Source organism: Myxine glutinosa, chromosome 2, assembly GCF_964187855.1.
Source record: "Myxine glutinosa chromosome 2, kmMyxGlut1.1, whole genome shotgun sequence".
In the NCBI taxonomy this organism is placed as follows: domain Eukaryota; kingdom Metazoa; phylum Chordata; class Myxini; order Myxiniformes; family Myxinidae; genus Myxine; species Myxine glutinosa.
The window spans coordinates 215,549,206-215,573,416 of record NC_136262.1 but is presented as its reverse complement, the minus strand read 5'-3'; the positions used below and the strand labels follow the sequence as shown (position 1 = coordinate 215,573,416).

Genomic DNA, 24,211 nt, shown 5'->3' with positions numbered 1-24,211 from the left:
TCCCTACCTCTTCCACCTCTTCCACATCTTACCCTACCCCTCCTCCCCCCTGTTCTGTATCTGATGCTCCCCCTTCCTCTTCATTAACGGTCTGGACCCCAAACATCCGGGGCCTTCGTTCAAACTTAACTGATCTCTCCATACAGGTTGCTTCTGTCAAACCAGACGTGATCTGCTTAACAGAAACTTTCCTCCTTTATGATGTCTCTGATTCCATAGTATCTCTCCCGGGCTACTCCCTCCTCCGGTATGATAGACCTGAGCCTCGTCCTGGAGGCGGGGTTGCTATCTTTATCAAAAACTCTCTTCCTCACTCGCCCTGCACTGCACTCTCTCCACCTCACCCCCAGGAATACCTCTGGCTACGGCTTCCCCTTCGCTCCCACCTCTTGTTCATATGTGTGTTGTACCGTCCACCAAACAGTGATGACTCCATCTACATCTCGCTGTCTGATGATATGGACCAACTTCTATCTACTCATCCCAACTCTCTCTTCCTCATATGTGGTGATTTCAACTGTCATCATGCCAGTTGGCTGGGTGTGGGTACCTCTCTCACCAGCCATGGCTCCTCAGCAAAGGACTTCTGCGACTCACTGGGACTGACACAATCTGTCAATTTCCCGACCCGGATCTCAGTCAACGGAACATCTTCTCTTCTGGACTTGGTTATGACTAACTTCCCTGAAAATGTCTGCTGCTCTTCTTCTGCTCCGATCGGATCATCTGATCATGTCCTTGTTAAAGTGGACATCTCTCTGACCATCCTCAGGGAGCCTGCTCAGCGTCGACGAGTCTGGCATTTCACTCAGGCCAACTGGCACGGTCTTCAAGCAGCCATCAATCATCTGGACTGGTCTCCCATTTCTACCACCTCTGACATCAACTCATCCTGGGAATTCTTCCAAAGTAAATTGCTCTCTCTCATGCACAGATTTATCCCATCTCGTCTTCAATTGTCTTACCCTTCCTCCCGTCCATGGTACACGGAATCTTGTGGTGAGGCTGTTGCCCAGAAACAACTTGCCTTCGTCTCCTGGAAAGCAAATCCAACGGAAGGAAATCTCATTTCCTTTCACAAAGCCCGAAACAAGTGTGTGTCCACCCTCAGGAGAGCCAGGAAACAATATCTCTCCGTTCTCAAGACCGAACTCTCTTATCTGTCTCCCTCTTCCAAATCCTGGTGGCGTCTGGTCAAATCCGTTTCTGGTGTTTGTTCCCCCTCCATCCCCTCCCTTACCTCAAACGGCTACACAGCTGACTCCGCACGTGAAAAAGCTGAATGCCTCAACTCTGTGTTTGCCTCTAAATCTTGTGTCCCAAACCCATCCCTCTCTGTACCCACCATACCCAGTCGTACCCTGCTGCTCCTGGACTCCGTGTCCTTTCCTCCTGACAAGGTGGAAAAGTTTCTGTCAACCCTCGACTCTGATTCTGCAACTGGACCCGACGGCATCAGCCCACGGGTCCTAAAATCCTGCTCTGCTGCTCTATCTCACCCTCTCTCTGTTCTCTTCACCCTCTCTTTTGCTCAAGGTCAACTGCCATCTGCTTGGAAATCAGCCAACATCACCGCTTTGCACAAAAAAGGTGCAAAAACAGATCCTAGCAACTACAGACCAATCAGCCTTCTCCCAATTATCAGCAAAGTCATGGAATCCATCATTGCTTCGGATATGAAATCTTTCCTCTTCTCCAATGGCTTGATCTCTGATCATCAATTTGGTTTCAGACCAGGTCACTCTACTCTGGACATGCTGCTTCTGCTGTCTCAACAATGGATGGAGGTCCTCAATGCCAAGCAGGAAATTAGAGCTGTCTCCCTCGACATATCACGTGCCTTCGACACGGTCTGGCACCCCGCTCTGCTCACCAAACTCTCCTCCTTTGGTATCCATGGAAATCTCCATGCATGGCTGGCGGACTTCCTCTCTAGTCGTCGTCAACGTGTGGCCCTGAATGGGTTTCTCTCATCTCCTCTTCCTGTTCAGGCTGGAGTTCCCCAAGGCAGTGTTCTGGGCCCCGTGCTTTTTCTGGTCTTCATCAATGATCTCTCTGACTCTCTCGAAAATCCTCTCTATCTCTTTGCTGATGACTCCACTCTCTGCCGCTCCATTCCTCTTCCCTCAGATCGGCAGTCTGCTGCCTCCTCACTCTCTGAAGACCTGGACAAAATCACAGACTGGTCAAACAAGTGGAACATGTCTTTCAATCCTGACAAATCTCACACTCTTACTATGTCTCTCCGAAAAGATCGACTGGACAACCCTCCCATCTACTTTCTCAACAATCCTCTCCAAGAAGTTCTGTCGCTCAAGATTTTGGGTCTCACTATCTGCCATGATCTTTCTTGGGAAAACCACATTTCCAAGCTGGCCTCCAAAGCCAGTCGCCGACTGGGCATCCTCCGTCGTGCGAAGTCCTTCCTCGGCACACCTGAGCTCCTCACCACATACAAGGCTTTCATCCGCAGCTCAATGGAATACTGTTCTCCCCTATGGGCCGGTGCTCCTGCCTCACACCTAGCTCGGCTTCACGCTGTTGAAACCAAAGCTTTCAGAATTATTGGAATCTCCCGCGATGAAGCTATCTCTGAGGGCCTTTCACTCACTCACCGCAGGCAGGTAGGTGGTCTTTCTGTCTTCTACCGACTCCTCTCCGGCCTTGCACCCCCAGCTCTCTCTGTGCTCTGTCCCCCAAATATTCCTACAGGTCGCACAAGATCTGCCAGCAACCCTCTGATGGTTAAACTGCCGAAATCTCGGCTCTCTGCTCACCTTCACTCTTTCATTCCTCTTTTCTCCCGCCTCTGGAACAAACTCCCTCACTCCCTTCAATCCCACTCCTCCCTCCAGGTCTTTAAAACAGCTGTTCACCACCATCTCTTATCTTCCCCCATCCAAAACCTTGATCTTTTCTACCCCCGCTAATTCACCCCAGATCCACCTTGTTTGAAATTCCAACTTCTTTCCTGGAAGTCCTGGCAGTGTCCATATGTTTTATACCTCTCCCACCGCCCCCTTCCCACGCCCCCCCCCCCCCTAAAGCCCTCGCCCTCTCTCAGATCTCTCGATGTCTCCATGTCTCTCGGTCCCTGCTCTCAAATGTTGTGTTTGTGTCCTTCCCCCTCTCTCCCCATCTTGTCTACCGCTCCCTATGTTATATGTTTTATGTGTCGGTTTGTCTTTCTGTGTGATTAATGTTCGCTCTTTCACGAGCCTCGACCTTGTATACAAAAAAAAAACAAAAAAAAAAAAAAAAAAAAATGGCTTCCGCCTTGTCACCCTACCATACAGACCATACTTGTGGAGTGCTTGGGATATTGTTGTCACATGCACACAGTGACCAGTCTTTGCTATAAAGGCCTACAGCTCTTTCAAAGTTGCCATTGGCCTCTTGGTAGCCTTGCTGATCAGTGTCCTTGCTTGGTCATCCAGTTTGGAGGGACGGCCTGATCTAGACAGAGTCTTGGTGGTACATACACCTTGCACTTCTTAGTGATTGCCTTGACTATGCTCCAAGGGATATTCAAGGCCTTTGAAATATTTTTATACCCATACCCTGATCCGTGTCTTTCCACAACTTTATCCCAGAGATCTTTTGAATGCCCCTTGGTGCGCATGGATTCGTCTTTGGTGTGAAATGCACTACCCAGCAGAGGAAACCTACAGGAACAGCTGATTGTATTCTGAAATAATCAGAATCACTACAATTTAACACACGTGGAGTCCAATTAACTTGGTTGGTGATTTCGAAGGTGATTGGTTACACCTGAGATAATTTACAATTGCTATTATAATGGGGAGGGGGAGGGGTGTGGTGGACACTTATCCAACAAAGATATTCTAGTTTTATATTTGAATTAATTTTCTCTATTTTAAATTAATTAATTGCAGCAGAACCACAGACAGAGAGAGGGAGAGAGAGAGAGAACGAGAGAATGAGAGAACGAACAAAAACCATGTAGAGCTCTAGTTGGGTGATGTAGAGATTTAATCCCAGAGTGGGATCATAGAAGCCCACGAGTGCATTAACCAAGAGTCACAAAGCCCAGACGTGACGATGCCTGTCATTTCTCTTTCTTGCCAAAATCATCGTCGCCATCCCGACACCACCTCTCACAAGCACCGCGTGTGGGAAAGGTTCCTTTCAGTCTTGTATCCTATAATCCTGCCTCGGTATGTGAGTGTGAAAGGTCCTTAAGTTATCTCTATAAGCCGTCATCGTAACGTTTGCATGTGGGGATTTATCCTATACATACATTGACAGCTGGGTGAGCACTTGGTCAAATATTCCCCCCGAACAGTCACCGATTTAGCAATGGATAATCATTGGCTCCATACGCTGTGAAAGCCGAACAGATATTTTCTTTAGTTTCTGTCGTGCAGATATCAAACGAGTAATGTATGTAGATGTGTATGTATGTATGTATGTATATATGTGTGTATGCACACTGCACAGTGCCTTCACAAAGTATTCACACCCCTTGACTTTTTCACATTTTGTTGTGTTACAGCCTGAATTTAAAATGGATTAAATTGAGATTTTTTTCTCACTGAGCTACACATACAACAACAACAACAACATGCATTTTAAGGCCATTTTCCCTGCTAGAGCGGGGGTTAGCCTTGCGGTCCCCATGACAATCTTCTCCATTTTGCCCTATTTTCTGCATCTCTCCTTGTTAACCCCCTTGCCCGCATTTCTTCTTCCACCATCTTTAGCCAAGTCTTTCTCAGTCTTCCCCGTCCTCTACTTTCTTCGACATTCATTTCCATCACTCTTCTCAACCAGTCACTTTCATCCTTCCTCAACACATGACCAAACCATCTCAACCTGTTCCTCTTCACAGCATCAATCACAGGCTCTATTCCCATCATCTTTCGCAATTCATCATTTGTCTTCCTCTCTCTCAATGATACTCCGCACATCCACCGAACCATTCGCATTTCCACCCTTTCCAGCCTTCGTTGCTGCTCTACATTCATGACCCATGTCTCACTCCCATAAATCATAACACTTCTCACACATGCAGCATACACCTTTCCCTTCAGCTTCAACGACACTCCCCTCCTCATCAGCACGCCACTCTTCCCGAAACTTCTTCCATGCACATCTCACTCTAGCAACCGTTGCCGAGTCTGATCCACCTTCTCCATTCAGCATGTCTCCGAGGTAGCAAAATGTTTTCAGACCTTCCAGCTTCAAGCCGTCTCCAAGAACCAACTCAACATTTCCTCCATCTGCAGCTCTCTCTGTGCACACCTTACATTTGAATGTAGCTGCCACACTGGTTAATGACCCTCTCAGACCGCTACATTTTTGATGAACCCACTCAGCGCACATTGTACATTGAATGGAGTTCACTCCGACACCCTTCCTGCACACAGCACATGGCCACTTCCCAGTTCTTTCCACCTCACCACATGCTTTACCACTTGCCATCACCTTCGTCTTTCCTATATTCACCTTCAGACCTTTTCTCTCCATACATTCCTTCCACTTGTTCATCTTTTCCTTCAGTCCATCCATACTTTCCGCAATCAACACCAGATCATCTGCATACAACAACTCCCACGGTAAACCCTCCTTTACGTTCTGAGCCAGCACCTCCATCACAGCTACAAATAGTAGTGGACTTAGTACCGACCCCTGATGCACTCCCACCTTCACCTCAAACTCACCACTGTTCCCGTCCTTCGTCCTTACAGCTGTGCACGCTCTTTTGTACATTGCCATCACCACTCTGATCAACCATTCCTCCACTTCTAACTTCCTCAATGCCCATGTCAATACTTCGCGTGGAACCTATCGAATGCTTTCTCCAGATCAACAAACCCAAGAAACAACTTCTTCCTCTTCTCCATGTACTTCTCCTGCAACTGCCTCACAATAAAGAGCGCGTCTGTCGTTCCTCTTCCTGGCATAAATCCAAACTGCATTTCGTCGATCTTCACTTTGTTCCTTATCCTCCTCTCCAACACCCTTTCCAATACCTTCATTCCATGCTCCAATAACTTTATCGCTCGGTACGAGCCACACTCCAGAGGGTCACCTTTCCCCTTGTATAGAGGAACGAGGGTACTCAGTTCCCAATCCACTGGAATGCGGCCTTCTTTCACCACCGGATTACAGATCTCTGTCATTCTCTTCACACCCCAACTTCCTGCTGCCTTCAACATATCTCCCACAACTCCCGTCGGCCCTCCCGCTTTTCTACTCTTCATTGCTTTTATCGCTTCCTCAACTTCCTTCTCAGTTATCTTCTCTGCCGGTCCTAAAACTGGGTTACTCTCTATGTTGCCATCCCATTCATTCTCTGTATTCAACAGCATTTTCATATATCTTTTCCATCTTCCTTTAATTCCGTCTGGGTCCACAACGATTTGTCCCACTTCATCCTTCAAGCAACTCACCCCCATCACATCACACCTCTCTTTCGCTATCTGCTTTGCAATCCTGAATACCACTCTCTGACCCTCTTCCGAATCCAAGCGTTCTCCGAACATTTTCCTACATGCCTCCTGCGCCTTTGCTACCTCTTTCTTTGCAGCCTTCTTGGCTGCCTTATAACTTTCATGCTCTGCTTTTTCTGCTCCCGTACCCTTCGCCTTCTGCCACTCCTTGAACTTCTTCCTCTTCTCGTCAATCCTCTTTCCAACTTCATCATCCCACCACCATGTTTCCGAGTGCCTCGGTGGTCCTTTTGTCCATCCACATACCTCACCAACGGCTCCCAACAGACTATCTTTCATTGACATCCAACCACGTTCAAGCTCAACCACATCATCCTCTACCCTACTCAGCCTCTCTTTTAATGCCTCCCTTACTGTCACCTCTTTCAACCTCCACACCTTCATTCTCGGTTGGTACTTCACCCGCCGAGCTCTCCTCGCACCTTTCACCCTTATGTCGCAGACAACCAAGTGGTGCTGTGAAACAGCCTCCCCCCCCCGGGATCACCTTTGTGTCCCGGAGGTGCCCCCTATCTCGCCTACGCACCATCAGGTAGTCAATGGTTGTCGTCGACCCACCTGACGTGTATGTAACAAGCTTATTATCCCCTTTCTGGAACTGAGTATTACAAATCAACAAATCAGCTCCATCAGCAAACTCCAAAATCCTTTCACCTTCTCCATTTCTCACACCATATCCGTAACACACATGAACTCCCTCAAAACCGTCCATACTCCTTCCCACATGTCCATTTAGGTCTCCTCCTACCACAACAACTTCCTCATCTTTCACGTTTTCCATCAGCTTCTCTATCGCACACCAGAACCTGTCCTTCTCTTCATCGCTCCGACCAACCTGCGGAGCATATCCCGAGATGAGGTTCACCAAGAGGTTTCCAATCATCATTTTCACCATCATCAACCTATCACTCACTCTAGTCACACTCACCACACTGTCTACAAACTCCTCAGAAAACAGGACACCAACACCATGCTCGCCTTCCGGGCACCCTTGCCGCACAAACTTGTATTTCTGTCCCTGCCTGCCCTTAAACCATTCTCACACCACTTCCCTTCCATCTCGTCTCTTGCACACAACATATGTCTACTCTTCTTCTGACCAATACTTCCACCACTTCTCCTGATCTCCCTGTCATTGTCCCTACATTCCATGTCCCAAACCTCAGAAACCGATCTCCACTTCGGGCTGTACCCTGCCCATATGAAGTTGTAACTGTCATGGTTCTCTTTTTGAGGCAATGTTTTATGGCCGGATGCCCTTCCTGATGCCAACCCTCTTTGTTGCCTCTTATGACACGCAGGGATACGGTGTACCTATTCTAACCAGGGTACACACCGGGTTCACTGAGCTACACATAATACCCCATAATGTCAAAATGGAGATTTTTTTCGAAATTTTTACAAATTAATTAAAAATGAAAAGCTGAAATGTCTTGGGTCAATAAATTATTCAACTCCTTTGCGATGACACTCCAAATTTAGCTCAGGTGCATCCAATTGCCTTTGATCATCCTTGAGATGTCTCTACAACTTGATTGGAATCCAACTGAGGCCAATTCAATTGATTGGACGTGATTTGGAAAGAAACACACCTTTCTACACAAGGTCCCACAGTTGACAGTGCATGTCCGAACAGAAACTCTACCATGAAGTCCAAGGAACTGTCCATATAACTTGGAGATATAATTGTGAGGAGGCATAGATCTGGGGAAGGGTATAAAACAATTTCTAAAGTGTTGAAAGTTCCCAAGAGTACAGTGAGTGAGCTCCATCATTAGGAAATGGAAAGAACATGGAACTACCCAGACTCTTCCTAGAACTGGCCATCTGACCAAACTGAGCAACCAGACAAGAAGGACCTTGGTCAGGGAGGGCACCAAGAACCCAATGACCACTCTGACAGAACTACAGAGTTTCTTGACTGAGATAGGAGAACCTCCCGGAAGGACAACACTCTCTGCAGCACTTCACAAATCTAGGCTTTATGGGAGAGTGGCCAGACGGAAGACACTCCTGAGAAAAATGCACATGGCAGCACACCTGGAGTTTGAAAAAGGTCACATGAAAGACTCAGAGCATGAGATGTTTGTCATCAGCAGCGTCTGGGGCACTTGTCAGGATATGAGGGAAAATGGATGGAGCAAAATACAAAAAACTCCTATAGGAAAGCATCCTAGAGGAAAAAAGTCCCTCTGCAAGAAAGCTGAAATTGGGACGGGAGCTCACCTTTCATCATGACAACTACCCGAAACACACAGCCAAATCTACACTGGAGTGGCTGAGGAATAAAAAGATAAATGTCCTTGAGTGGCCCAGTCAGAGCCCCGACCTAAATCCAATCGAAAATCTGTGGCATGACTTTAAGATTGCTGTCGATCAACACTCCCCAGAAAACTTGACTGAGCTTGAACAGTTTTGTACAGAAGAATGGGGAAATATTGCCCAATCAAGGTGTGCAAAGTTGGTAGAGACCTATCCTAACAGACTTACACCTGTAATTGTTGTCAAAGGAGCTTACACCAAGTATTAACTCAGGGAGGTGGACACTTATCCAACCAAGATATTCTAGTTTTGTATTTTTCATTAATTTTCTGATATTTGTAGAATTTGTTTTTCACTTGGAGGTTGTGGGTTACGATGTGTATATAAAGGTGGAAAAGTCTGATTTTATGAAATTTAATTCCAGGCTGTAAGGCAACAAAAGGTGAAAATTTTGAAAGGGGGTGTAGACTTTCTATAGGCGTATGTTGTTTTTAGCTGCCAGACACCAAAATAAAAAATATTATATCTCTTCTAGAAATTTAGTTAGTCTCAGTATTATTAACATTATGTTCAGATTGTCAGTGATTGTCAGAATTATTAACAAAACTCAGTTGGCTCATAAATGAGTATTCGAAGAGGGGGCAAGGAGGGTAACCTGCCTGTCTCACCTGGCCTGCTATGCACATGTCGCCTGTCCACACGTTGTGGTAAATTTAATGCCCTGTGGTTGAGCAACTTGGGTGTGACCTCTGAAGTGTTACCTATGTAAAGGCAGTGCCTCCAATATCCCACTAGCCAAAACAAAACAAAACAAAATAAAAAAGCGAAACTTTGTTCCACATTTACTTTATCTGGAAGTTTTACTTTCATATTTACTTGTACTGTAGTCTGTTGCTCAGTTGTTATATGCAGACGATTCAGCAGCCAAGGACCGCATAGGGTGGTGTCTGCAGCAAATTATCTACAGTTCAACCTGCGATTTGTCATTCACACTCTTTCTATGTAGAACTCTGCACGGCAGGTGGCATGGGCAACTGTTTCTGGGAGACAATGTGAGGATGTGTAGTTATGCTGAATCTCTCCACAATTGCACCGATTCGGCAATTCATTAGCAGCCAAGTTATCCTGTGACTACAAGGGGAGGGGGAGAGCAACGTGGTGGGGGGGGGGGGGGTGGGGGGTGCAACAGCAAGTACAACTCCAAACATTCTTTCCACACTTCTTAAATAATACACTTCTGTATCAATGTCCTCATTCCATACATTTCTTTGGAAATGGAAAAAAGGGGTAGGCTTGGAAAAAACCAAGCGTTACGCCTTGGTCCCCCGTCGGTGAAGTGATGCGAGTTGACAAAGTGGAAGACGCAAGGTGGCCATCTTGGATTTTGACGTGGCGACCCAATTTTCAATAGCGTTCTCCCTTCTGCGTACATACACCCACACACCAGATTAGAAGTTAGTAGTTCGTTTATTTTTCAAGATATTTCGCTCACAAGGTTCAGACATATATATGGTGGCGGCCATCTTCGATTTTGACGTGGCGACCCAATTTTCAATAGTGTTCTTCCTTATGCGTTGATACACCCACACACCAGATTAGAAGTTAGTAGTTCGTTTATTTTTCAAGATATTTCGCTCACAAGGTTCAGACATATATATGGTGGCGGCCATCTTGGATTTTGACGTGGCGACCCAATTTTCAATAGCGTTCTTCCTTATGCCTAGATACACCCACACACCAGATTAGAAGTTGGTACTTCGCTTATTTTTCAAGATATTCCGCTCACAAGGTTCAGACATACATGGTGGCGGCCATCTTGGATTTTGACGTGGCGACCCAATTTCCAATAGCGTTCTTCCTTATGCCGAGATACACCCACACACCAGATTAGAAGTTGGTACTTCGCTTATTTTTCAAGATATTCCGCTCACAAGGTTCAGACATACATGGCGTCAGACATACATGGCGGCGGCCATCTTGGATTTTGACGTGGGTTGCACCCACACACCAAATTGGAATTCGGTCCTTCGCTTACGCACGCACGCACATCCGCACGCACGCACGGACGGACGCACACACGGACGGAGGGGAAAACCATAGTCCCCCTTTCGCTCCGCGGTGCGACGGGGGACAATAAATCACTGTCCTCTCTCTCTCTCTCTCTCTCTCTCCTGCCATGATTGCTTTCAGTCCCCCTGTAAATACATCTGGGGTAAATTTGACCCCCATTTGTAGGTATAACAATGATTAGGAGTGGTTCCATAAACGTGACAAAGAACTGCTTCGTATTCAAGTCAAGCTCACGGTATCCCCATAATCTTCACAGAGCTCTAGGGTGCTCATCACAAGTCGTGAAATTTGCTCTCAGGTGCTCATCACAAGTCGTGAAATTTGCTAGCTTAGAAGCAACACTGGAGAGGTCACCTGTCCAGTGTTGCAAAACTGGATTTAATCACAGGTTGCTGTAGGTTAGGGCAGAAATCTTGAATTTGGCTAGGGTATTGGAACATCTTGTCATAATCTAGCAAAAGATGGGGGGATCTTCAGAATGCACCAGTGGACACTTAGAAGACAGGATACCCAGCTTCACGTCACATCAAGCATAAAGCGCACTCATTGATACAAAGCCTGGCCTGCAAAGTACCAAGATGGAAATTTGAGTTTGTTTTTTTTGTATACAAGGTCGAGGCTCGTGAAAGAGCTAACATTAATCACACAAAAAGTCAAACCGACACATAAAACATATAATAAGGGGAGCGGTAGACAAGATGGGGAGAGAGGGGGAAGGACACAAATACAACATTTGAGAGCAGGGACATCGAGAGATCTGTGGGAGGGAGAGGGTTTGGGGGAGGTGTGAGAGGTATAAAACACATGGACACTGCAAGGACTTCCAAGAAAGGAGTTGGAATTTCCAAAAAGTGGATCTGGAGACCTGGAGGGAGGAGTGGGATTGAAGAGAGTGGGGGAGTTTGTTCCAGGAGGCGGGAGAAAAGGGGAATTAAAGAGTGAAGGTGAGCAGAGAGTCTTGATTTTGTCAGGCTAACCATAAGAGGGTTGCTGGCAGATCTTGTGCGACCTGTAGGAATATTTGGGGGACAGAGCACAGAGAGAGCTGGGGGAGCAAGGCCGGAGAGGAGTCGGTAGAAGACTGAAAGACCACCAATCTGCCTGCGGTGAGTGAGTGAAAGGCCCTCGGAGTTAGCTTCGTCGCGGGAGATTCCAATGATTCTGAAAGCTTTGGTTTCAACAGCGTGAAGTCGAGCTAGGTGTGAGGCAGGAGCACCGGCCCAGAGGGGAGAACAGTATTCCTTTGAGCTGCGGATGAAAGCCTTGTATGTGGTGAGGAGCTCAGGTGTGGCAAGGACGGACTTCGCACGACGGAGGATGCCCAGTCGGCGACTGGCTTTGGAGGCCAGCTTGGAAATGTGGTTTTCCCAGGAAAGATCATGGCAGATAGTGAGACCCAAAAGCTTGAGCGACAGAACTTCTTGGAGAGGATTGTTGAGAAAGTAGATGGGAGGTTTGTCTAGTCGGTCTTTTCGGAGAGACATAGTAAGAGTGTGAGATTTGTCAGGATTGAAAGACATGTTCCACTTGTTTGACCAGTCTGTGATTTTGTCCAGGTCTGCAGAGAGTGAGGAGGCTGCAGACTGCCGATCTGAGGGATGAGGAATGGAGCAGCTTGGGGAACTCCAGCCTGAACAGGAAGGGGAGATGAGAGAAATCCATTCAGGGCCACATGGTGACTATGACCAGAGAGGAAGTCCACAAGCCATGCGTGGAGATTGCCATGGATACCATAGGAGGAGAGTTTGGTGAGCAGAGCTGGGTGCCAGACCGTATCGAAGGCACGTGATTTGTCAAGGGAGACGGCTCTGATTTCCTGTTTGGCATTGAGGACCTCCATCCATTGTTGAGACAGCAGAAGCAGCATGTCCAGAGTAATGTGACCTGGTCTGAATCCAAATTGATGATCAGAGATCAAGCCATTGGAGAAGAGGAAGGATTTGATATTTGAAGCATTGATGGATTCCATGACTTTGCTGATAATTGGGAGCAAGCTGATTGGTCTGTAGTTGCAAGGGTCTGTTTTTGCACCTTTTTTGTGTAAAGCGGTAATGTTGGCTGATTTCCAAGATGATGGCAGATGATCTTGAGCAAAAGAGAGGGTGAAGAGAATAGAGAGAGGGTGAGATAGAGCGGCAGAGCAGGATTTTAGGACCCGTGGGCTGATGCCGTCTGGTCCAGTTGCAGAATCAGAGTCTAGGTTTGACAGAAACTTCTCCACCTTGTTGGGAGAGAAGGACATAGAGTCCAGGAGTAGTTGGGTTCGACTGGGTAAGGTGGGAACAGAGAGAGATGGGTTTGGGACACAAGATTTTGAGGCAAACACAGAGTTGAGGCATTCGGCTTAAATTCGAGTTGGGTTGGGAATCAAACCCATGTGGTGGTGTTCTGACATGCACTGAAACACACAGCTGAACAGAAACACACAGCTGAACTGAGAAAAATGCACATGACAGCACACCTAGAGTTGGAAAAACCTGCCGGAAGGACAACAGAAACTCTACACACACACAGCTCAAAGTGAGTACACCACCTCTGAGCTACCCTTTCGATCCCTAAGTGCTTGGCATTTCATGCAGGTAAGTAATAAAAAGTAGTAATCTGCCATCATGGCAATGTTTATTGGTCTCAACAAAATGGAACAATGTAGGTTGTCATCCAATTTCCAGCCGAGTTTAAAACGAATGTTGCATGACTAAGTGGATGGTGAAGATGAGATTTAAAATAGTGTTCAGAAAATTGAAAATGTTAGATGAATCGGATGTGGATATGGCACAGGAATGAAAGGGCCAATTGTCCTGCAGCTTTGTTTTATGTTATCTTGTACAGTGCGTATCAAAAAAAAGGTAATCCGAATTCAAGGGGTTAATATGCAAAGGTTATTTATTTTGACAATTTACATGTGGTTTACTAATTAAGAGGAGATCCTCAGCTTTCCATTGATACCTTCCATGCATCATTGCTGTCACACATGACCGAGTACATGTTCATTGAAAATGACAAGTTCAAATCGCATTTTTACAAGTTTGGCTAATCGATGCAAGTCAGGATAATTGGTGCAAAATGAACGTCAGATGTGAACTTTTCTCAGGAATGATTGGCCTTTATGCACCCACACCTTCCACATGTCCACCTCCCCTTTCAACACAATGGCAGAGCATGTGGCAGAGCACAGTGGCAGAGCATGCCTGCCCTGAACTGCTCGTCTCACCATAGCCGGGTCATTGCGCAAAGCATCCACTTCATGTCGAATACGGCCCTGCAATTCGTCAGGATCACGGGGAGGAGTTACGAACACCTTGTTCTTTAAATGTCCCCAAAGGAAATATTCACATGGTATAAGGTCAGGTGATCTTGGCGGCCATTCCACTGCATGGTTGAGGGCGATGACTCAGTCTCCAAAGAGTTCCCTCAGTCGATCTCGGACAGCGATAAGACGATGTGCTGGGGCGCCATCTTGGGCCCACCAGAGATATCTGAAGACACCATGAACCTGTCGCTCAAAGTTCTCCTCCAGCTGCGGTAAAACTTCATCATTGATCATCTGCAGATACCTGTTACCATTGACATTCCTTTGAAAGAAAAATGATCCAATCACCTGACCACTTCCACAAAGTCCCAACCAAACAGTCCACTTTTGTCGATTCATGTGGGTGTCAAAATTAAATTCCGTGGGTTGTCCTGTTGGTGCATATTCAAGAACATTATGGGTATTGACCTTGCCATCCATGGCGAAAGCAGCTTCGTCGACGATAACGAGATACCGCAGGAAATTGACATCTGCTTCGCAACGTGCTATCTACCATCTGGCAAGCACCAGCTTCCTGGCAAAATCCCCTGGCGTAAGTTGATGCCGGATGTGAATCCGATATGGATGTTGGTGGAGGTCCAGTCTTGTGATTCGGTTGAATGTTGCCGAAGGCAATCCCGTCCCATTTCGTCTTGCACTGGTATCCCTTGGATGCTCCAAAACTTGCTGCCTTATTGCTGCAATGTTCATTTCCGATCACCCAGTGCGCCTCCTACCAGAATTCTCCTTGTTGCGGTTGAGGCTAGTACCATGCTCTTGGTATTTTCTAACATTCACCCAGATGGTTTTGGCTGCTGGAGGCTCCCGTTCTGGGAAACGTTCCCTGAACGCATCACAAGTTCGCTACAAACTTCCAGTTTGGTGAAAGGTTGTAACCACGAAGGTCCGCTGTTCAGTCGTAAGTTGAACCATCTTTTCAATGACTCAAACTGTCTCTAAACCCATACACTGTAGGCCCATCTAAAATACCCATCTTAAACAAAGGATGACGCAACCGACGATTACCAGACCAGCTTAACAATTTTACATAATCAACTTGGCAGTCGACAAGTAATGCGTCCATTTAAAACTGTCTTGCACCGATTAGCCAAACTTGTAAAAATGCGATTTGAACTTGTCATTTTCAATGAACATGTACTCGGTCATGTGTGACAGCAATGATGCATGAGAGGCATCAATGGAAAGCTGAGGATCTCCTCATAATTGGTAAACCACATGTAAATTGTCAAACTAAATAACCTTTGCATATTAACCCCTTGAATTCGGATTACCTTTTTTTGATACGCACTGTATTTCTATATTCTGTATTTGCAAAGTAAATAAGCATGGCCAAGCTATTCATGCAGGGGATCTAAAATTTGGTCAATACAGTCTACTGTCCATCATGCTGACACCTCTACAAAAGATTGTCAAATGGACTCTCAAAGTTTAACTTACTATTTGCTAACTGATAGACTAATATTTGTTTGATCAATCTCATTGCCTCGATCAATTGATTAGATTGGGGTGAAGTTCCGGAACCGGATCTGAGAATTTTAAAGTGATTCTTCACCAGATGAGAGATGGGGCCAAAAACGATATATAGCATGACATTTCAAAAAGTGTGGCTGCGTTATGACAAAACTAGGTGGAAGAATTAGTTAGATGACAACAACAAGCCGATTAGATTTTAATTCAGGTCGGGATCCAGATCCGGCCTATCAGTTTGATACAAAATATAAACTGTTTAACCTGGTGGAGGTATGCACTCTACCGAGTGCTGTTCTAGTTACCTCCGTCCTCCGTCATTCAAGGGGGATGGAGGTTTTGTTTTCACCCTTGACTGTCTGTCTGTCTGTCTGTGTTACTTGCGAAAAGCAAAGACTTTCAAGTAAATTGGTTGGTTTTGTGCGTTATTCTGGCTGTTTGTTTGTCTGTCTGTGTGAATGTTTGTCTGTATGCCAATTGCCTAGAGATCACAATTTTAAACCGATCTTCATGAAACTTCCCCAAATGGTAGAGTTGGTCATAAGGAAGATACCTATTGATTTTGAGGTACAAAAGGTCATAGGCCAAAGGTCAACAACTTTGTCCAATTTCTAAAATCCTCAACTTTCATCCAATTGACTTGAAATTTGAAGAGGATTTGCATATCAGGTCAAGAATTCAACCACCAATTATTTTTGAAGTCTAAAGGTCAAAAGGTCAACATAGGCCAGATTTATAAAATCGTAATTTTCATCCAATTGACTTGAAATTTGAAGAGTATTGGCATACTTGGTCATTAAATTCAACTACCAATAATTTTCGATGCCAACATCTGCCAAAAGGTCAACATAGGCCAAAGGTAAACAACTTCTAAGGTGAAATTTCTAACATCATCAATTTCAATTTCTAACATCAATAACATCCTTGACATGTCGAACATAATGCGAGTCATGTCTGGATGTAGAAAGCGATGACTTATAACAGTTTTTTTTTAAATTATTAACCTGACCAAAGGAGAGGGTATCGCATTTGAGTCCGTTTGTCCACACAGAACGTGAGTATGTGTATTAATTACATTAGACCCTTCAGAACCCTAAGACCCTGAAGACACTTTACAACCTAAATATCCCCTAAGACCCGCGAAGACATGCAAAAAACCTTAAAACCCTTTATAACCCAAAGACAATCTAAGACCACCAAGATCCCATGGAACCTTATGACCATTTAAGACCCCCAAGACCCCAAAGAACCCTAACATCCTTTAAGACCCCTAAGACTCTAAAGAACTCTAACACCCTTTAAGACCCTTAACACTTCGTAAAGACCCTTTAGACCCTTCAATACCCCTAAGACAGCAAAGGCCCTTTTAGAATCCGAAGACCATTTAATATCCCTGAGACCCTGTAGGCCCTATAGACCCCCGTTAAACCCCATAGACCACTAAGATCCTTTGAAATCCTAAGACCCTGTAGACCCCTACCACCCATTCTCCTACACCTCTTTCTTGTTAGATTCTGTATTTATTCAAATGCATTGCATAACCCAATAGACTGGGATACAGAGGACTATCTCAAAATAATAAAGCAGTTCCATACTCCTTACAGAGCTTTGGGGTGTTCACAATAAGATGAGAAAGGCTTGAAGCGATCCTGGACAGATCGACACGCCATCACAGTATATTCCACCAAGGCAGGAATTTGGAATTTGTGCAGGGTGTCGACGATAGCTCGCCTACTCTTAACCAAATACACTGTGGGATCTTTAACATCCACCAACGACAAGTGATGGCAGTCGGGTCCTCTGACTTAACGTCCATCGAATGGATCGATGTCTCGCCGTACCTGCAAAAACACCAGGATGGCAGTTTAAACTGGCCGGCTGGCCAGGGTGTCGGGGTGAGTTAACCTCGACACCCTGGCCGAATTCCAAAGCCCTGCCTTAATCAGCTTCAGTTGAACGTGAGGCCTGGCCAGCCGGTTTGTGAAAGACTTTTGACAATGCCCTTCTCAACGTAAAATGACGTGGCGTAAGATGAGGGTAAAATACAGTTTACAAAATAAATAACCACCAAGCCGTCACAACAAAAACATATATAGTGTGTGTATATATATATACAGACTTGGCATTTAATATGGAATATTTTTTTTTTCTTGACTTGGGTTTACTTTCTTAACTCAGTATATCAATCTGGTGAGTTTCTTTTACACTTTGGTGATTTATTTGTGAAAAGAACCATGTCACTGATTGTCTGTCGCAGCAAGAAGTCAACAACAGGATTATATCACAGGTGGCGTGGCAAAATGTACGGACAGGTGCATTTGATGATTGGCTTCACAGTCGGGTATACAAGGGTTGTTGCGTTCTGTATTAGTGGAAAACAACTGCTGCATGTCTCCAAAAGTTGTTGCCGCTTCCTCTGGAGATGGTCCGTCAACTCGACAATGCTGTTTGTCATTGAGTGGTGGCTTTACGAAATTACGGCATGAAACAGCGTGCTATTGCTCGGCAGTATGGCATCACTCAAGGTCAGGTGTAAAAGATCCTGAAACGAAATGCTCAGAGGGGTGTCCCTACTCCAATACCGAGGCCAGGACGTCCCAGCAGAACCACAAGGAGGGATGATCGCCAGCTGCACCGGTTAGTCCGCAATGGCCGTACCAAGTCAGCTAATCGGCTTCGGGCTGAGTGGCAGCAACTGACAAATGTGCCTGTATCCAGAAGGCTAGTCAACCAACGACTGGTTCAAGCAGGCTATCGTGCCAGGCGTCCCCTGAGAAAGCCACGCCTGACCAGACAACACCACCAGCGCCGATTGCAGTGGGCCAGAGAGCACCGTCAATGGCAGCCAGGACACTGGAATCACGTGATCTTCAGTGACGAGTCTAGATTTCTGGTCCATCGTCAAGATAGCCACGTCCAAGTGCGCAGACAAGTGCATGAAGCCTACAACAAATATTGTATAGTGCCAAGAGTCCAAGCTGGAGGTGGTGGGGTGACCGTTTGGGCTGCTTTTCATGCAGGGGGCAAAACTGACGTGGTTGTTCTGAATGGAAACCTGAACCAATTCAAGTACAGGGCCATTCTGGAAGAAACATTGCTTCCATTTGCTCGTGCAGCCTTTCGAGGAAACTTTGTCTTCCAAGATGACAATGCATGGCCTCATCGTGCTCGCATGAGCCAACACTTTCTTGCTGACCGTGGTGTAGAGCATATGGAGTGGCCTGCCATGTCCCCGGATATGAATCCGATAGAGAACTTGTGGGCAGAATTAACGCGTCAAATCGACCACTTGGACCAGCAGCCGACCTCTGTGCGTGAATTGCAGCAGGCTATTGTCACTGCATGGCAAGCGATTCCTGTCCAAACCTTGGCAAATCTCGTGAACAGCATGCCTCAACGTGTACGTGCTCTCCTGAATGCTCGTGGGGGTTACACGAAGTACTGAACTGTAATTTTACTGTCCGTAATCCCAGTCGTAATTTAACTTTTGTTTTTGTTAAAAAAAATTTTTTGCTAATGTGCAAAATAAAGAGATACTTCTGGAAAACGTACAGAAGTTTAACACAGTACTGTCCATGAATTGAGTTCGATTTCAGTTTACATCACTTTCAAGGATCAATTTATTTGTTTTGAAATGTCAAATGTGGTTGTCGTTTCTTTTAAAGGTCACATTAACAAAATCTAGAATAATTTCAACATAATTCCAATGAACTTTTGGTTCTAATTCATCTTGAAAAGTAAGTTCACCCCCACAAAAAAAATATTCCATATTAAATGCCGTCTGTATGTATGTATGTATATATATATATATATATATATATATATATATATATATATATATATATATATATATATATATATATATATATATATATATATATATATATATATATATAAGTTCAAAACACACCTGGTCACAAGTGTGCAGCACTGACCGTGTCCTCAGTCGAGGTCCTCAGCATTATCCCGTTTCGGCCCTTCAACCTCGATACGGTTAGCTAAGGTGTGCCAGCAGGGGCACATACACATCCACATGCAACAACTACACCTAGCAACCAACTACACCAGCAACTACACCAACTACACCATCCACAACTACAACTACACCCCCACCCCCAGCCAGTGCGAATGCAGACTACAACAACAACACCTCCGCATCCAGAATCCACAGCACCAAACAAACATGGTGGAACACTCAAACACCCACCTTTATACCCTTCACCACTCACCAACAAAACACACCAGATCATTCATATATACACACACACACACACACACACACACACACGCAAAACACCAACCAACCAACCACCTACCCTTACAACATACACCACTCAACATACAAAAACACACACACACACACACACACATATATATATATATATATATATATATATATATATATATATATATATATATATATATATATATATATATATATATATATATATATATATATATATATATATATATATATATATATATATATATATATATATATATATATAGATATATATATATATATATATATAGATATATGGTTTATATATACGTATTATATCTATATTATAAAAAGGGGTGTCTGTCCGTCCGTCCCCCAAACTACTCCCTCAGTGTTGTGGTCCCAGCCACATATATATATATATATATATATATATATATATATATATATATATATATATATATATATATATATATATATATATATATACCGTATATATATATATATATATATATATATATATATATATATATATATATATATATATATATATATATCTGTGCAGTGTCTGTCTTGTCACTGAACTACTCCCTCAAACTTGTGAAATCGTACCAAACTTCTGGTATGCACCTATATCTCCTGTGTGTATGTCCTAAGGGTATTTATTTTGAAAATGTTTGAAAATTATATATTTTTTGAAAAAAAACAAAAACAAAAAACAATTTCAACTAAAATCTTCAACTTCAATTGTTTATAAAATGTAATATCACGTATATTACAAATACATTTGTGCAAAATAATTGTTTGTATTATGATTGGCATAAACCATGACAACACAGCACCTCAGGTACAATCATCTATTTATATATCTACATATCTGGGCAGTGTCTGTTGTCTGAGTAATGGTGAATAATCACTGAGGAATTAAATAATTATCGTATCCGAATCCATATTTAGATCTTCACCAAAATCGAATATATTTGTCCTCGTCACACACACACAACCTGTCCACCAAGTTTCATGCACACACACTGAACTATTACCTCAAACTTTTGTATCACGTGGTGTTGAGGTGTTTTGAATCACGTGGTGGTGAGGCGAGCGCAGCGAGCTGAGCCAAGCTAGTGTATGTGTATGTATATATATATATATATATATATATGTATAAGGCAAAAATCTCAGTTTCCTCTCTGTAGTCAGTGGGCTTGAACTATGCCGAGTGTTCGGTTAAACGCACCTTTGGTGGAGCTGTGGGTTCGGGTTGTCCGCACCACGCCACGGACACCGAGACGATCCCCACAAGGGCAAGAACGAAAGCCGAGAGGCTCAGCCACAGACATGTCTTGGGATGTCTCCGAAAGATGTTACGTTTCGCCATTCCACGTCTGCGAACACAAACCCCCGACCATTAATAATACGGTTGCTCCTTAATTTCATTCTCCTTTTCCCTCTCGACTGAAAGACTGCTTAACTCTCCAATTAGTCGGGTCATTATTACCCTGCGCTCGCGAAGCGAAAAGCATTCAGTGTTAAGCATTCAGGGAAAAGTGTTATTAATGGTCGGGGGTTTGTGTTAAGCATTGTTAAAAGTTAAAAAGCATTCAGTGTTAAGCATTCAGTTAAAGCATTCAGTTAAAGCATTCAGTTAAAGCATTCAGTGTTAAGCATTCAGTGTTAAGCATTCAGTGTTAAGCATTCAGTGTTAAGCATTCAGTGTTAAGCATTCAGTGTTAAGCATTCAGTGTTAAGCATTCAGTGTTAAGCATTCAGTGTTAAGCATTCAGTGTTAAAAGTTAAAAAGCATTCAGTGTTAAGCATTCAGTGTTAAGCATTCAGTGTTAAGCATTCAGTGTTAAGCATTCAGTGTTAAGCATTCAGTGTTAAGCATTCAGTGTTAAAAGTTAAAAAGCATTCAGTGTTAAGCATTCAGTGTTAAGCATTCAGTGTTAAGCATTCAGTGTTAAGCATTCAGTGTTAAGCATTCATTTAAAGCATTCAGTTAAGGCATTCAGTGTTAAGCATTCAGTGTTAAGCATTCAGTGTTAAGCATTCAGTGTTAAGCATTCAGTGTTAAGCATTCAGTGTTAAGCATTCAGTGTTAAGCATTCAGTGTTAAGCATTCAGTGTTAAGCATTCAGTGTTAAGCATTCAGTGTTAAGCATTCAGCATTCAGGGGAAAGTGTTATTAATGGTCGGGGGTTTGTGTTAAGCATTGTTAAAAGTTAAATTCAGTGTTAAGCATTCAGTGTTAAGCATTCAGTGTTAAGCATTCAGTTAAAGCATTCAGTTAAAGCATTCAGTGTTAAGCATTCAGTGAAAAGCATTCAGTGAAAAGCATTCAGTGTTAAGCATTCAGTGTTAAGCATTCAGTGTTAAGCATTCAGTGTTAAGCATTCAGTTAAAGCATTCAGTGTTAAGCATTCAGTGAAAAGCATTCAGTGTTAAGCATTCAGTGTTAAGCATTCAGTGTTAAGCATTCAGTGTTAAGCATTCAGTGTTAAGCATTCAGTGTTAAGCATTCAGTGTTAAGCATTCAGTGTTAAGCATTCAGTGTTAAGCATTCAGTGTTAAGCATTCAGTGCCGCACATGTCTGCATTTTAAAAATCCATTTTCTCAGCAACCGTTGGTCCGATTGACACAAAATTTTACCATCGGAGCGCCTCCGCCTGTAGAATTTTGTTATTCATAATTATCACGTCATAGGTCACGTGGTACGGACGCCATGTTGGAAAAACGTTCCACCTCTATAGCTCCAAAACCGCTGCATGGAAAAAATTGAAACATGGCTCATTGTAAAGAACTCCATATGGGGAATAGTTGTTGTTAACGATGACGTCGTTGGTGCCATAATTATGACGTCATAATTCGACAGGGACAATGCTTAGTCTGATCAATTTGAAATGTATTGAGCATGATCTATGCAACAATTATATTAGAGAATATAAATTTATGATGTCATCGCTCACGTGGTCTGGCAGCCATATTGGATCAATGAAAAAAAACGTTAAAAAACAGAAGAGTTGGCTCAAACAAGTTGACTGCGCAGAGTAAGTATTCTATGAATACCATCTAGTTACCATAATGAATCTGCCGGTGCACAACACCTGTAATACCTCAGGACACAACACCTGTATTACCTCAGGACATTGATATGTGACAGAATGCATCATCTCTCTTCTCGTAAATCATGGCATTGTAAAAGGAAATAGGACGTACTTTAAAAACACTTTTTGAATGAGGATCCCGAAAGGAAAACATGGGACACACGACACGCCCATCGTGCCGTGCCGCAATCCGCATTCCTCCTGGCGGAGAGCGCGGGGCTGGGCGAGCGGGCCCGGGCGGCTGTGCTTCAAGCCCTCGCTGGGCCCATACCTTGCACTTGGTCCCAAGAGCAGAGCGACGGCTGGAGCCAAGCACACGTCCATTCCAAGTCGACTCGCACTCGCTTGGACTGTCATCCAGGCGGACACGGGCCCAGGGAGGGCGCAGTGAGGACTCGCTGTGATGAACGAAGCCGGCGCCGGACGGGGTCACACCCTCTTCTCGATGAGCGGTGTCACCTTCAACCCCCCGACAGTAATGTATGGAGGGATCAATTGAACGTGCTCGATAATTGGGCAGGATACCCTCCAGGCGGGAAAAATCAGGATAACCAGGCGAGATAACAAGCGGGTTTTGGAATGTGATTTCACCTCCGTCAGGACGACCGGAAGAAAACAAAACGCCAGATACACGCGGCTTGGATAATTGAATTGGAGCATTATCTGGATGCGATAACCAGCAGCGAAAACTGTGGCATAATTTAAATCAATTTTTTTTTTCTTTAAAAACAAGTTATCACGCCCATTTATCGATGTTTCATCAAAAATGCGGGTGAAAGGAATGGGGAGGAATAAATTCTAAGGTTAGACAACCAGCAGGACAACAGAGGGATAGCTGACCAATATAATCAACTAGCAGAAGTACCCGGCATTGCCGGGCGGGGGAGGGGAGGGGTGGGGAAGGGAACGGGGGGGAGGGGAGGGGAGGGGAGGGGAACGGGGGGGAGGGGAGGGGAGGGGAGGGGAACGGGGGGGAGGGGAGGGGAACGGGGGGGAGGGGAGGGGAACGGGGGGGAGGGGAGGGGAACGGGGGGGAGGGGAGGGGAGGGGGGGGGGAGGGGAGGGGAGGGGAGGGGAGGGGAGGGGAACGGGGGGGAGGGGAGGGGAGGGGAGGGGAGGGGAACGGGGGGGAGGGGAGGGGAACGGGGGGGGGAGGGGAGGGGAACGGGGGGGGGAGGGGAGGGGAACGGGGGGGGGAGGGGAGGGGAACGGGGGGGGAGGGGAGGGGAACGGGGGGGGAGGGGAGGGGAACGGGGGGGGAGGGGAGGGGAACGGGGGGGGGAGGGGAGGGGAGGGGAG

General features: G+C 45.0%; 1 protein-coding gene across 6 annotated transcripts in view; it reads right to left on the bottom strand.

Annotated features, from left to right (window-relative positions):
- The window catches only part of LOC137420849 (ectonucleoside triphosphate diphosphohydrolase 2), a 98,376-nt gene that overhangs the window by 35,018 nt on the left and 39,147 nt on the right, over positions 1-24,211 (bottom strand). For 4 of the 6 annotated variants that reach the window (XM_068106291.2, XM_068106292.2, XM_068106293.2 and 1 more), the window contains one exon: positions 21,045-21,192. In XM_068106291.2, coding sequence (XP_067962392.1) covers positions 21,045-21,185 — 141 coding nt within the window. In that variant the 5' untranslated portion in view covers positions 21,186-21,192. Of the gene's footprint in view, positions 1-21,044; positions 21,193-23,024; positions 23,385-24,211 lie in introns of those variants that run through there. The other 2 variants (XM_068106288.2, XM_068106289.2) reach the window with 2 other exon arrangements.